Raw genomic sequence first — 15,338 nt, 5'->3', positions numbered from 1 at the left:
AGAGATGGGGTTTCACAATGTCATTATGTTTTAATATACTTATTTTAGCTATGATCTCTCCCACATTTCTAATAAGCTAAAGTCTTCTATTCAAAATGTCTTCCTAATTTTCTCCTTGGTAAACTACTAATTCCCTGCTCAGGGGTCTTTCCTACAGCTTTATTCCTCTTATTTCACATCTGAAGGATTATTATTTCTTCTGTCTTATTTCTACTTTTTCTTTTTGAGACAGAGTTTCACTCCGTTGCTCAGGCTGGAGTGCAATGGAACGATTTTGGCTCACTGCCACCTCTGACTCCCAGTTTCAAGCAATTCTCCTGCCTCAGCCTCCTGAGTAGCTGGGATTACAGGTGCATGCCACCATGTACAGCTAATTTCTGAGGTTTCACCATGTTGTTCAGGCTGGTCTTGAACTCCTGACCTTGTGATCTGCCCACCTCTGCCTCCCAAAGTACTGAGATTACAGGCATGAGCCACTGCACCCGGCTTATTTCTACTTTTTTATACTCTGTTAATTTATGTGTCATACATAGTCTTAACTTGCTAGCTGTTTGTTTCCTCCCTTAAAATAAAGTCTCCTAGCCATCAGGTACCTTGTTAATTGTTGATACTCCTGAGTTTAATACACTATTCATTGGTATACAGTAGAAACTCTGAAAAAAATGAGCTAAGCGCTGAAATTCTTAGACTCAAGTAACCTTACTTTACATTGTTAGGTAACAAACAGTGCAACAACTTTCTGTGGTAATGTTCTACATTAGAAGAGAGAGTGAACTGAATTCAGAACAGATTTCTAGAAAATTCTCCTGATTTGGAAAGGCAGTCTGTTTGCTTTGAAAAGCAGTTGAACAGATGATCCAAACAATGATAAGAAAGAAGCCAGGGGAAAGAAAGATAAGAAAGACAGCAGGTAAGTTCAGGGCAGAAAGTTACTTTAAATAAGGAGAAAAGAAGTCAAAGCACAATGAAGAAAATATGAATTAGAGGCCTTTTGATTCATACTTTGTTAAAGTAGAAGCTAGTTAATGTAGAAGAACCGGATTGTAAAATGTGCTTTTTACTTGTATGGACATCAAGTATTTAAAGTTTTCCTGTGAATTATATAGCAGCATGCCCCAAGTCTTTATAGCCTTCACTCTAGAGATAATAATGAATCTTTTTTTACGGTCCCTTACAAAAGCTCTATTATGGGGAGTTGACAGCTATTCAGAATACCTAGATAACAAATCATCCTGTAATGATCTCATATTTAAATAGGGAAAAGCTTTCCCCTTGCAGCCTAGAAAAACATGAGCAGAGAAATTTCTTGAATGCTGAGGAGAAAAATTCACCTTGTTTGTATTTTATTTTGCACATAACTGCTTTGGTATACAGAGATATCATTAGGACCCACATCAGGCATCAGCAACAGCAAAATTCTTACATTTCTAGAGTTTTTAAAAAGAGCTCTCAGCTTCCTCAGGAACAGATGTAGCATCACCTTCATGTCTTTGAAACTGGAAAAAAATTAGCCTCTTACAAATCGTATGATGTTTCTTAATTTTATACAAGTAACAAACAGATATTTTTCTTAAAAAATATGGCAGTATTGATATTTATAGAGTAAAATCTTAAAGTATCCAATTTCTGTCCCATGCCTTTATTCTTCCTCCCCTCCCCTCCCTCTCCCCCTCCCCTCCCCCTTCCCTTCTCCCACCCTCCTTCCCCTCCCCTTCCCTCCCCTCCCCTTCCTTAGACAAGGTCTTACTCTGTCACCCACACTGGAGTGCAGTGGCATGATCTCAGCTCACTGCAACTGCCTCTCAGGCTCAGGCTCAAGCAATTCTTGTGCCTCAGCCACCCGAGTAGTTAGGATTACAGGCCTGTGCTACCATGCCTTGATAATTTTTTTGTATTTTTAGCGGAGACAGGGTTTCACCATGTTGGCCAAGCTGGTCTCGCACTCCTGGCCTCAAGTGATCCTCAAAGTGTTGGGATTACAGACGTGAGCCACCATGCCCAGCCTTCAACCTACTTGTAACTTTTTGTATACCTCCAGACTTTTATAATAAAAATATCCATAGTCTTCTTGAGCATAAATCTTAATAGATGCCTGCACCCTAACCTCTCATGACATTTCTCAGCTACTACCTATTCCTTCCCTTCAAGGTAATGATCATTTTGACTTTTAGATAAGGTCATCAATTCTATCATTTTTTCCCTAGTTTCATCAACTAAGCTTGCATCCCCAAACACTATACTTTAGCTTTAGTTTTGCCTGGTTTCAAACTTCATATGAATGGGATTTTTAAAAGTGTGAATCTTTTGAGCTTTTATATTCTACATTTTATTCATAAGATCCATCTATCTTGTTAAATACAAGTATAGTTCCTTGTAATTACCATGTCAAATTTCACTAGAGTAATATACCTCAACTTAAGTTTATCTTAATGCATATGCTCCAACATTGCTGTTGGTTATATACCAAGGACTTAAATTATTGATCATAGGATATGCACATCTTAATATTCAGAAGGTAATGCCCAAAAGGTTTTAAAAGTTGTTGCAGCAACTTATATTTCAACTAGGAGTATGAGAGATACTTCTTTTATCCATAATCTTTGCTATTAGTTGGCATTATCAGTATTTTGAAATTCAGTCATCCTAGTAGGTATTTTAAAATATCTCATTGTCATTTTAATTTATTTTAATGTTATTATTACAAGGAATAGATTTATGTCTGACATTTTGTTATTTGTTTTATACAGGTCTCATATATTTTATTTTCCTTTTCTTTTCTTTGTCTGCCTTTATTTCTTTTATTTTCCTTTCTTTCTTTCTTTCTTTCTTTCTCTTTCTTTCTTTCTTTCTTTCTCTTTCTTTCTTTCTTTCTTTCTTTCGTTCTTTCTTTCTTTCTTTCTTTCTTTCTTTCTTCTTTTTTTTTGATAGGGTTTTCCTCTATCACCTCGGCTGGGGTGCAGTGGCATGAACATGGCTCATTGCAGCCTTGACCTCCTGGGTTATTCTCCTGCCTCAGCCTCCCAAGTAGCTGGGATCACAGGCATGTGCCACTATGCCTGGCTAATGTTTTTATTTTTATTTTTTTGTAGAGACAAAGTCTCATCATGTTGCCCAGGCTGGTCTTGAACTCCTGGCTCAAATGGTCCTCCTGACTTGGCCTCCCAAAATGCTGGGAATACTGGTGTTAGCCACCAAGACTGGCCCTTGTGTTCTTTCTTTCTTTCTTATTTTTTTTTAAATTAAACATACTGTATTTATGTTAACTCCCTTGTTAATTTTTAAGGTATAATATTTTTTAGCTTTCTTAATCGCTAAATAAGCACCCTAATTTATCACAATCTACTTCAAATGAATGCTAATTCAATTCCAGTAAAATACAGCAACTTCGTTCCCATATAACTAATTCTCTTTCCTTTTCTTTGTGCTATTATTGTCATATATTCTATATATACATATTACATAACTACCAACATGGTGTTATAATTATTGCTTTTATAATCTTGTAAGTTAAAATTCAAAAGAAAAAAGGAGAACCTATCTATTGAAGAAGGGTTGGTATGATACATGGACAAAATCTAGCCCACTGCCCATTTTCTAAATAAAGTTTTGCTGGAACAAGCCATATCCATTCATTTATGTATTGTCTATGAATACTTTCAAGCTAAAAGGTGGAGCTGAGTAGTTGTGATAGATGGATTAAAGTTACTAATAACACAACCTTAAATTAAGGTGATCATTTTGGATTACTTGGGTGAGCCCAGTGCAATTAATGCAACTATCTTTTAAATCAGTAAAGAAAACACAAAAGACGTATTGACACTGATTTTCATAACCACCTACATAATTGCTTTTACTGGGACTTTTTAATTTATTCATGTGCATTTAAGTTTCATCTAATGTCACTTCCTTTCAGTCTGAAGAACTTCCTTTAGTGTGTCTCATAAGAAATTTCTGCTAGCAACACATTATCCATCTGTGAATGTCCCTATTTCGCCTTCATTTTTGAGGATTAGTTTTAAAGGATAAAGAAGTCCTGCCTTACTGTTTTTACCCCCTGCACTTTAATATCCGACTCCACTACCTTCTGGCCTGCACTGTTTTGTATGAGAACCCAGCTGCTAATCTTACTGTGGTTCCCTAATATACGAAGTGTCATTTTATTTTCTGCTGCTTTCAAGATTTCCTTTTTTATCAGTTTGACATAGAGATGTCTAGGAGTGGATCTTTGTGTTTATTTTACTTGCAGATCATTGAGCTTTTTGGATGTATTGAATATTTTCCATGAAATTAGGAGAATTTAGGGCCATTATTTCTTTAATTTTTACAGTTCTCCCCATTTTTATGGGACTCTCATTATACATTTGAATGGTATCGGAAAGGATTTGGAGGCTCTGTTCAGTTTTCTTCTTTTTTGTTTTTTTCTGTTCTTCGGACTGGGCAGTATCTTTTTTGCTATCTTTATGTCTCTTTATTTTGTCTTTTGTCAGCTCATATCTACTCTTGAATTCCTCTAGTGGGTTTTTCATTTCAGTTATTGTATTTTCAAACTCTGGAATTTCCACTTTTTTAAAAAAATAATTTCTCTCTTTTATTGGGTTTTATTTGATGAATGATTTTTGTCATCCTATAATTCTTCAAACATATTTACTTTACTTATTTTTGAAGTCTTTCTTTGTTAAGTCTAACATTTGTCTTTCCCTCACTCCAAGACACTGTATCTATTAAATGTTTTGAACCATAAGGGTAACTATTTCCTATTATTTGCATATTTTTTGTTGTTGAAAACTGGATATTTTATAAAATATATGGTAGCAATTTTGGATTCTGATTGCCTTATTTCCCAGGAGTGGCAGTTATTGCTAACCACCAGTATCTTGGAATACTAGAAATCCTAACTCCCAGTAACTTGGAATGTGACTGTATTTAGAGATAGGGTCTTTTAAGTAGCATTGAAGTTATAATGAGGTAATTAGAATGAGCCCCAATAGAATATGATTGGTGTGCTTATAAGAGGCTAGGACACAGACACATAAAGAGAGAAGACCATGTGAAGACACGGGGAGAAGACAGCCAAGTGAAAGCCAAGGATAAAGGCCTCAGAATAAACTAACCCTGCCAACACCTTGATCTTGAACTTCAAGCCTCTAGAATTGTGAGAAAAATAAATTTGTTGTTTAAGCCACACAATCTGTGGTGCTTTGTTATAAAAGCTCTAGGAAAGTATTAGATACCTTAAGCCAGTAAGACTTCCACCCTTTCTCAATATATAGCTTGAGCAATATATTCAAAGTTTAGGCTGCTCCAGCTTTTACTTTATTTTTGCAAGGCCTCTTGTTCAACCAAGGGCTCACTAGGACCTTCTTCAGTCTCCTTAGTATGTGTATAGCTTTGCACGTATTTATATTCTTCCAGACCATAGGGGATAAGTAGGATGTTATCAAGGTCCACTGTGACTGTCCTGTTCTCCGAATTTCTCTGTTAAGTTTCCGACTGGTTGCAGTACACTTTTTGTCCCAAAGTATTGTGATCTTAGTCAGGCTAGGAGTGACATTGGCTTTATCTGCTTGTTTGCCACAGGGATTACTGTTGTTTTAACAACCCTCATGGAAATTTCTGACCTCTGCTCCATATAAAACTAGTTATCTCAAGCTGTGAGGCTGCTGGGGGTCACAGTCTGACCCACCAATGTAACTTCTGTGTAACGGAATCTGAGGGTGGTGGTGTATTAGTCCCTTTCACACTGCTATAATGAACTTCCTAAGACTGGGTAATTTATAAAGGAAAGTGATTTAATTGACGCACAGTTCCACACGGCTGGGGAGGACTCAGGAAACTTACAATCATGGCAGAAGGCAATAGAGAAGCAAGGACTTTTTTCACATGGCAGCAGGAGAAAGAAGAGTGAATGAATGAGGAACTTGCTAAGCACTTATAAAACCATCAGATCTCATGAGAACTCATTCACTACCATGAGAATATCATGGGGAAAACTGCCCCCATGATTCGATTTCTCCCACCAGGATCCTCCCCCAACACCTGGGGATTACAGTTCAAGATGAGATTTGGATGGGGACACAAAGCCTAACCATTACAGGTGGGAAGAGCAGGAAAGTCCCAAACATGCCACAGACATCCACTGTTCTTATTGAGGCCCAGCAGATTTTCATAAATAAACACTTGTCAATTTCTTGTATGCTTGGCCAACTTCCTTAATCTTTAGAAGGTTGTTTATTGACAATTTTGTTTAGTTTTATAATTTCATTTTTAGGGAGAGTTGCCATGTCTTCAATCAGCCATTCTGGAAATGAAACTCATTCCCTCTCTCTAAAAATACTTTTACCATATAGTCTTATAGTTGTTTCTGTATTTCAATTGGTTGTTGATTGCAGTAGTCTTCCCTGACCATTCTATGTAAAATAATCTTGCCTTATCTCCTTACTTTGCTTTATTTTACTCCATAATATTTTTTCACCACTTGACATTATTTTATATTTTTATGTGTTTGTTGATTGCCTTTCTCCCACAATGGAATGCAAGCTCCTTAATGGAAAGAACATTATTTTGTTAATCATTGCATCCTTAGTACCTATTACAATGCCTAGCAAATAGCATGCTTTCCATAAATATTCAAGAATGAATGAGTGAATTGTAAGTAATATAGTCTTTTAAGCTTGTGAGAAAATAATCATTCTCATAAACTTTTGTGAGTTGTTATAGTATTTGGGGATGTTAAACTTGATATGGAAATTACATTTCTAGGAATCAACCACCTAAAGAAATAGTGGTTCTGTATGCAAAAATATTTCTATTTATATGTTCACTTTATCATTGTTTATACTTTAGAAAAAACTGGAAACAAAGCTACATATGCAGTAGTTAGGGAATGTTTAATGCTAAGAAAAACAATGAAGGTAATAAAAGGCATTATTTAGATATGTTTTGTAATGGAAAGATATTTCTAATTATTGCAAAAATGCATGTGACAAAGCAATGTGAATATAATACGTACAATTAGTAAAAAAGAAAATGTGTGTGTATTTGTCTTTTTTTGTATAGAATTGGATGTGTGGGTATGATGTAGATTATATTAAGGAAACAGTTTTTACTCTATATGCTTTTTACATTTAAATTTAGTTTTATGTATTACTTGTATAACTTTATGTCTTCTATTTATAAAACAAAAATAAAAAATAAAGGAAATACCACACATTCAATTTTTATTAGTTCTAAACATTTTGTATCAATGCACTTCATCTCCTCATAGAGTGTGCTTACCAGAAATCAACATGTTTGATTTGCCAGAGAGTGGGTAAATACTTACCAACTTACAACAGCTACATATTGAGTATGCAAGTGCAATAGAAAATTCCAAAGGATAGAAGAACAGTAAAATACGTGATACTTCCCTTCCAAGTTTCTATAACCAAAAAACAGGGAGGAATCTTATGTTATTATCTTTAGTGGGTGCAATCATGATCATGGAAGGAGCTACTGGTATGAGAGTCAAAAACAGGAAGGAAAATAAGAACAGATAAACCCTTCACCATTTGCTTTCCTTAGGCATTTCTACTCCTCTGCCCTCTGCTACACTTTCTCTAGCTTTCAGTTCCTCAGTTCAGCATCTGTGGCTTCTGTACTTGATCTCCATTGCTTAGCATTCTTGTCTCACTTCTGACACCTTTTACAGAGTTGTTGGCACAGCTCACTATCTAAACTCTTCAGTTACTAAGATTTGAGTCTCCTGTCTCTCATGATAAGGTGGCCACCAACAGATTTATCAAGCAATCCTTTTCTCTTAAAGCTGCTATTCTTAATGACAGCCCTTCTCAAATTTACGTATGTGGTGATAAAACTCTCACATAGATATTGCTCTAATATCATTTAAAATGATTAGTAAATTGAAAACGAGTTCAAAGAACATTTAACTTGGAAGCATAGATGACTGTGGTTGCTGGAATAAATAAAACAAATATTTTCAACTACAAATCCGATTGGTTAGTTATGTGAATAATATCAGTGCTTATCCTGAAAACATGGGTTTTGTGCTGGCTGTATCTAGAAATAATGACATCATAATTCACTCCCCTCCAATTTCTTCTCTAACTCTTCCTCCTCCTTCTTTGTTGTATTTATTTAATATCTTTTATATTCAAGAAACTATCTGGTGGTAAGGAGTAGATGATAGGAATGCAATGACACATAAAAACTTCCTGATTTCTCAGAGTTTATAATAAAGTAGAAGAGATAGAAAGACAATATAAGGTACCATATAAAATGGATAAAAACTTGCTCAATTATTATTGAGAACAGGAGGTTCACTCTAAGCTATTAGTCTCTGGGAAGGCTTCACAAAGTGGTAAGACATTTAAAATAAGAGTAGGACTGAGAAAAATGAAGGGAGTAAGCAACATTCTAGGCAACTATTTGTATTTGCTTCTTTCTTTGTAACCTATCTTGTTTCAGAAGAAGTTTAATAGCATAAATTAAAAGTATGACAAAATAATTTTAAAATTGAGACATAAAATAGAACCAATAGTAAAGCTAAGATATATATCAGAACAACCTATGGTTTTTAATGTGAGAACAAAACTGAATGTAAGCAATATAACATTTTGAGAAAATGGTAAAACATGTTTTAACTGAAACATAGTGTTCATTTATATATGAAATAAACAGGATGATAAGGAAAAGATGTAGAAGGTATGAAACACCAAGGTAAATAATTTTGATTTAATTTTGTTGGCAGAAACGCACAATCATAAGATTTTAGCTAGAAAGTACTTCTGACCTCTTAGATGACAAGACTGTGAAGAGTCACTTTGCCCATATTCATTATTATTTTTTAATTTTTTAATTTAAAATTTTTTTTAGACCGAGTCTCACTCTATCACCCAGGCTAGAGTACAGTGGCACAATCTTGGCTCACTACAACCTCTGCCTCCTGTGTTCAAGCAATTCTCATGCCTCAGCCTCCCAAGTAACTGGGATTACAGGCGCCCACCACCATGCCCGGCTAACTTTTATATATTTAGTGGAGATGGTGTTTCACCATGTTGGCCAGGCTGGTCTTGGATTCCTGACCTTAAGTGATTTGCCTGCCTTGGCCTCCCAAAGTGCTGGAATTACAGGCGTAAACCACCAAGCTCGGCCCCGTATTCCTTAATTTATATGAGAATTTATATGAGAGTGCTATTTTAAAACTCTCTCCCTGACTGAAAGTGGCAAAAGGTCAGCCAGAGCAGCTCAAATATGAAAACAACTGAGGAGACACGCACGTGTGTGCGTGCACACATACACACACACACACACACACACACACACACACACAGAAAGAGAGAGAGAGAGAGAGAGAGAGAGAGAGAGAATGAGAATGAGTCCCTGGGTCCTTGGCACCCTGGCAGATGATGTAAACTGTAAGCTAGCTTCTGGACCAAGCTTAAGTCAGTAAGTGACCCTTTTTGTCTTAAGTCAACTTGGGTGGAATTTCCTGTTAATTAAAGCCAAGATAACCCTAATTCATAAATACTTAAAAGAATAAACAATATTTGATAATTATAAAGACAGTAGAAAGATGAGGTATTACATCAAGGTTTTGTGTGTAGGAGATTGAAACAAAAAAGTCTTGCAGTATAGTACTTAGGAGGAGGTAAATAATTTCCATTTTATATCTGTGGAGTTTGATACAATAGTGATAGAAGCAGAGCCAAATAGAAAAGTCAAGCTAGCCTTTAAAACAACAGACCGGGAGTTTGGAAGAAAGAACAGAGCACTTAACTAACAGGCATTTTCTTCATTTTACATAAAATAAAACTTGGAAACAGGGAAGTTAAAAAAAATTTCCAGGGGGTTACACACAGGGAGTACTGAGGACAGTATTAAATAAGTGCTCTCTGATTCTGGAGTTTATACTATTTAACCATTTTGCTATATGAGGAACATATTTCAGATGCATGCACTTTTCTGACCCTGCCTGGGAACACAGATAACTTGATAAGTTTGTAACATAAACAAGCCCCTTGTTCATGTTAGAAAAATTGGCATGCAAAATTCCTGTAAAATGTTGGCTGTCTTAGCAAGCGTAAGTATATAATTCTATAATGCCACTAGAAAAAGTTGGTGGCTTAGAGATATAATTCTAATATACAAGTTCATTTTGTGTAACTAATCACAGCAAACTTGTGCTGAAGCTTGTGATTTTGAGAGATTGTAAAACTGATCATTATTCAGATAAATATAGACTACAGTTGTTTGTAACACTGACTGCAAAAGGCAATCCTTGGCAATTATGCCGTATTGAACTGATGATTAAAAGTTTATGGATAAGATGGTTGATGACATATAACTTGAAACAATTGTGCACTTAATAACTTAAGTCCTCCTTCCCTATTCTCTACCCCCAAAATTAGAACTAAAGGTTCCTAAATTGAATGTCTAGGGCAACTGGACAATTTTCTTACAATTTACAGGAAAAATCCATGTTTGTTTAAATAATCACTCATTACACATAATATATTTTGGAGTATTATTGCATTTTTCTATTATTTCTCACTGTCCTCCAGGGTTTTGTTCTCCAGGTTTGGATTCTTTCCTCTGATGACCCCTTTAATAACATGTCACAGGTATGGAGAGGAAGTGTGTAGGGGAGGAGGAGGAAGTTTATCCTCCACCTGCAGTGACTCTTCTACTCATTACTGAAATTGCTACTTGTTTTGTTCTGTTGATAAAACAAGGTGTTTCACTCCAATTTCCTCATTTTAAATGTGAGTCTTTTTAAATGAGCTTTGCTAAGGTCTTTTGCAGCACTATATTCTATGATTCTGAATTTAAAACCAATATAATTAAAATAAATCTATTGTGTTAGTAGGAAAAATCTTCACATTTACTGGATAACTAAATGGAAACAAGCTAGGCTTATTTATATTTAGCATTTTTGGACCTAAAGCAAAATTCACATAAGATGCAAAGATATGCTATATATGAAAAGCTCTATGTTAAGCCAGAAATTACTAGGTGTCTACAATTAGAACTGTATGTGTCAGTAGCAGAATATTTTTGTTTATTTGCAAAATGGTTTTATGGTCCAGGATTATACTTTTCTTGTATTAAGAGAATCATTAAATTACTCTGTGCCTAAAACACAGACACTTACCATTGAAGGTTTCACATTTTTATTTAGTTTAATTCAGCAAGTCAAGAATTCAAATATTCTTTTAATACTTACTAAAACCCACAGTTTAGAATTTTTTGATTTAAAATTTTCAATCAAGAGCTCATTAGAAAATCAAAGAATTTCATGAGGATCAATAAAAGCCTCATGTTACTTCCTAAGATATCATTAAAAAGAATAATTTAAAATCATTATCAAAATCATTAAAAAGAATCATTTAAAAATTAATATGTTCCCATAGAATTGGTCACTTACCGCTTGTCCATAATTCCTATATGACACAGACTTAAAATGAGACAACTCAATTATTGTTAGAGTTACAGCAATGATTGTAGTCATTATGCAGAAGACATTTATGATTAAAGTACATACAATCTGAAAAGGAGACAGAGGGTAAATATATTATATTCAGAACAAACACTCTGGTGTAATAGTTTGCATTGATGAAAAAAGTCATCTAGTTAAATCTTTGATCTAGTTTCTGAAGTCTTAGAAGTATTAAGTCTTAGAAGTCTCAAGTATTAAGAAAATATTTTTCTAATTCATATAAAGGCCAGTTAATCTAGAGGAAACATTAACATCATCAGTTCATTATTCATCAGTCTTCCATTTTGGCTAAAGATTTTGTATTTTTCAGTGGAGCCCATGGCAGCTCAGCAAGGCCACTGCAGGCAGACAGTGTCACTAGACTCCCTTCTTGCTGGGCAGGGCATCTCTGAAAAAAGCAGCAGCCCATCAGGAATTTATAAATAAAGGCCCCAGCTTCCTGGGACAGAGCACCTGGGAAAAGGGGCATTTGTGGGTTCAGCTTCAGCAGACTTAAACATCTCTGCCCAGCAGCTCTGTATGGGGTAATGGATCTCCCAGCATAGCACTCGAGCTCTGATAAGGGACAGACTGCCTCCTCAAATGGCTCCCTGACCCTCATGTATTTTGACTGGGAGACACCTTCCAGCAGGGGCTAACAGACATCTCATACAGGAGAGCTTTGGCTGGCATCTAGCAGGTACCCTTCTAGAATAGAGCTCCCAGAGAAAGGAACAGTCAGCAATCTTTACTGTTCTGAAGCCAGTACATGTGATTCCCAGGCAAGCATGGTCTGGAGTGGACCTCCAGCAAACTTCAGCAGGCCTGCAGCAGAGGGGTCTGAATGTTAGAAGGAAAACTAACAAACAGAAAAAAATAGTTTCAACATCAACAGAAAGGACATTCACTCAGTGACCTCATCCAAAGGTCACCAACTCCAAAGACCAAAGGTAGATAAATCCATGAAGATAGGAAGAAACCAGCACAACAAGGCTGAAAACTCCAAAAACTAAAATGCATCTTTTCCTCCAAGGGATCACAACTCCTCACTAGCAAGGGAACAAGACTAGATGGAGAATGAGTTTGATGAATTGACAGAAGCCGGCTTCAGAAGCAAACTTCTTCGAGCTAAAGGAGCACGTTCTAACCCAATGCAAGGAAGCTAAGAACCTTAAAAAAAGGTTAGACAAAATGCTAACTAGAATAACCAGCATAGAGAAGAACATAAACGACTTGGTGGAACTTTGCGAAGCACACACAAGTTTCAAAAGCCGAATCAATCAAGTGAAAGAAAGGATATCAGAAATTGAAGATCAACTCAATGAAATAAAGCCAGAAGGCAAGATTAGAGAAAAGAGAGTGAAAAGAAATGAAGAAAGCTTCCAAGAAATATGGGATTATGTGAAAAGACCAAATCTATGTTTGATTGGTGTACCTGAAAGTAGCAGGGAGAATGAAACTAAGTTGGAAAACACTCTTCAATATATTATCAAGGAGAACTTCCCCAACTTAGCAAGGCAGGCCAACATTCAAATTCAGGCAACACAGAGAAAACACAAAGATATTTCTTGAGAATAGCAACCCTAAGACACATAATCATCAGATTCACCAGGGTTGAAATGAAGAAAAAAATGCTAAGAGCAGCCAAAGAGAAAGGTTAGGTTACCCACAAAGGGAATCCCAGAATCACAGTGGATCTCTCAGCAGAAACCTTAAGCAAGAAAAGAGTGGGGGCCAATATTCGATATTCTTAAAGAAAAGAATTTTCAACCCAGAATTTCATATCCAGCCAAACTAAGCTTCACAAGTGAAGGAGAAATAAAATCCTTTATGAACAAGCAACTGCTGAGAGATTTTGTTATCACTAGGCTTGCCTTACAAGAGCTTCTGAAAGAAGCACTAAACATCAAAAGAAGAACCAGTACCAGCCACTCTGAAAACATACCAAATTGTAAAGACCATCAACACTATGAAGAAACTGCATCAACTAACAGGCAAAACAACAAGCTAGTATCAAAATGGCAGGATCAAATTCACATATCACAATATTAACCTTAAATGTAAATGGGCTAAAAGCCCCAATCAAAACACACAGGCTGGCAAATTGGATAAAGAATTAAGACCAATTGGTGTGCTGTATTCAGGAAACCCATCTCACATGCAGAGACACACATAGGATCAAAATAAAGGGATGGGGGAAGATTTACCAAGCAAATGGAGAGCCAAAAAAAAAAAAAAAAAGCAGGGGTTGCAATCCAAGTCTCTGATAAAACAGAGTTTAAACCAACAAAGATCACAAGAGACAAAGAAGAGCATTACATAGTGGTAAAGGGATCCATGCAACAACAAGAGCTAACTATCCTAAATATATATGCACCCAAGATAGGAGCACCCAGATACAGAAAGCAAGTTCTTAATGACCTAAAAAGAGACTTAGACTCCCACACAATAACAGTGAGACTTTAACATCCCACTGTCAATATCAGACAGATCAATGAAACAGAAAATTAACAAGGATATCCAGGACTTGAACTCAGATCTGGAACAAGCGGACCTAATAGACATCTGCAGACACCCTAGATCCACAGAATATATGTTCTTATCAGCACCACATCACAGTTATTCTAAAATTGACCATACAATTGGAAGTAAAACACTCCTCAGCAAATGCAGAAGAATGGAGATCATAACAGTCTCTCAGACCACAGTGCTATCAAATTAGTACTCAGGATTAAGAAACTCACTCGAAACTGCACAACTACATGTAAACTGAACAACCTGTCTCCTGGATAAATAAATAAATGAAGGCAGAAATAAAGATGTTCTACAAAACCAATGAGAATGAAGACACAACATACCAGAATCTCTGGACCACATTTAAAGCAGTGTTTCGAGGGAAATTTATAGCACTAAATGCCCACAAGAGAAAGCAGGAAAGATCTAAAACTGACATCCTAATGTCATGATTAAAATAACTAGAGGAGCAAGATCAAACAAATGCAAAAGATAACAGAAGACAACAAATAACTAAGAACAGAGGGTAACTGAAGGAGCTAGAGACAGAAAAAAGCTTTCAAAAAATCAGTGAATTCAGGAGGTGTTTTTTTGAAAAGATCAACAAAATAGATAGACCACTAGCCATAATAATAAAGAAGAAAAAAGAGAAGCATCAACTAGATGCAATAAAAAATGATAAAGGGGATATCACTACCAATCCCACAGAAATACAAACTACCATCAGAGATTACTACAAACACCTCTATGCAAATAAACCAGTAAATCTAGAAGAAATGGATAAATTCCTGGACACTTACATTCTCCCAGGGTTAAATCAGGAATAAGTAAAATCCCTGAATGGACCAATAACAAGGTCTGAAATTGAGGCAGCAATTAATAGCCTACCAACCAAAAAAAGTCCAGAACCAGAAGGGTTCATAGCTGAATTCTACCAGAGGTACCAAGAGGAGCTGGCACCATTCCTTCTGAAACTATTTCAAACAATACAAAAAGAGGGACTCCTGCCAAACTCATTTTACGAGACCAACATCATCCTAATACCAACACCTAACAGAGATACAACTAAAAAAGAAATTTTGAGGCCAATATCCATGGTGAATTTTGAATCAAAAATCCTCAGTAAAATACTGGCAAACCAAATCCAATAGAACATCAAAAAGCATATTCATCATTATCAAGTCAGCTTCATCCCTGGGATGCAAGTCTGGTTCAACATACACACATCTATAAACATAATCCATCATATAAACAGAACCAAAGGCAAAAACCACATGATTATCTCAATAGATGCAGAGAAAGCCTTCGACAAAATTCAACAGCCCTTTATACTAAAATCTCTCAATAAACT

General features: G+C 35.9%; 1 protein-coding gene across 3 annotated transcripts in view; it reads right to left on the bottom strand.

Annotated features, from left to right (window-relative positions):
* Positions 1–1,314: 1,314 nt before the first annotated feature.
* MS4A13 (membrane spanning 4-domains A13) overlaps positions 1,315–15,338 on the bottom strand; it is a 34,041-nt gene continuing 20,017 nt past the window's right edge. For 2 of the 3 annotated variants that reach the window (XM_010335223.3, XM_010335227.3), the window contains 2 exons: positions 7,322–7,417; positions 1,315–1,496 (listed from right to left, as the gene is read on the bottom strand). In XM_010335223.3, the coding sequence (XP_010333525.3) occupies positions 1,437–1,496; positions 7,322–7,417 (156 nt within the window). In that variant the 3' untranslated portion in view covers positions 1,315–1,436. Of the gene's footprint in view, positions 1,497–7,321; positions 7,418–11,422; positions 11,543–15,338 lie in introns of all 3 variants that reach the window. The other variant, XM_003920183.3, reaches the window with a different exon arrangement.

This window comes from Saimiri boliviensis, chromosome 6 (assembly GCF_048565385.1).
Source record: "Saimiri boliviensis isolate mSaiBol1 chromosome 6, mSaiBol1.pri, whole genome shotgun sequence".
Classification (NCBI taxonomy): Eukaryota; Metazoa; Chordata; class Mammalia; order Primates; family Cebidae; genus Saimiri; species Saimiri boliviensis.
The sequence above is the reverse complement of the archived record's forward strand: the minus strand, read 5'-3'. Positions and strand labels throughout refer to the sequence as shown.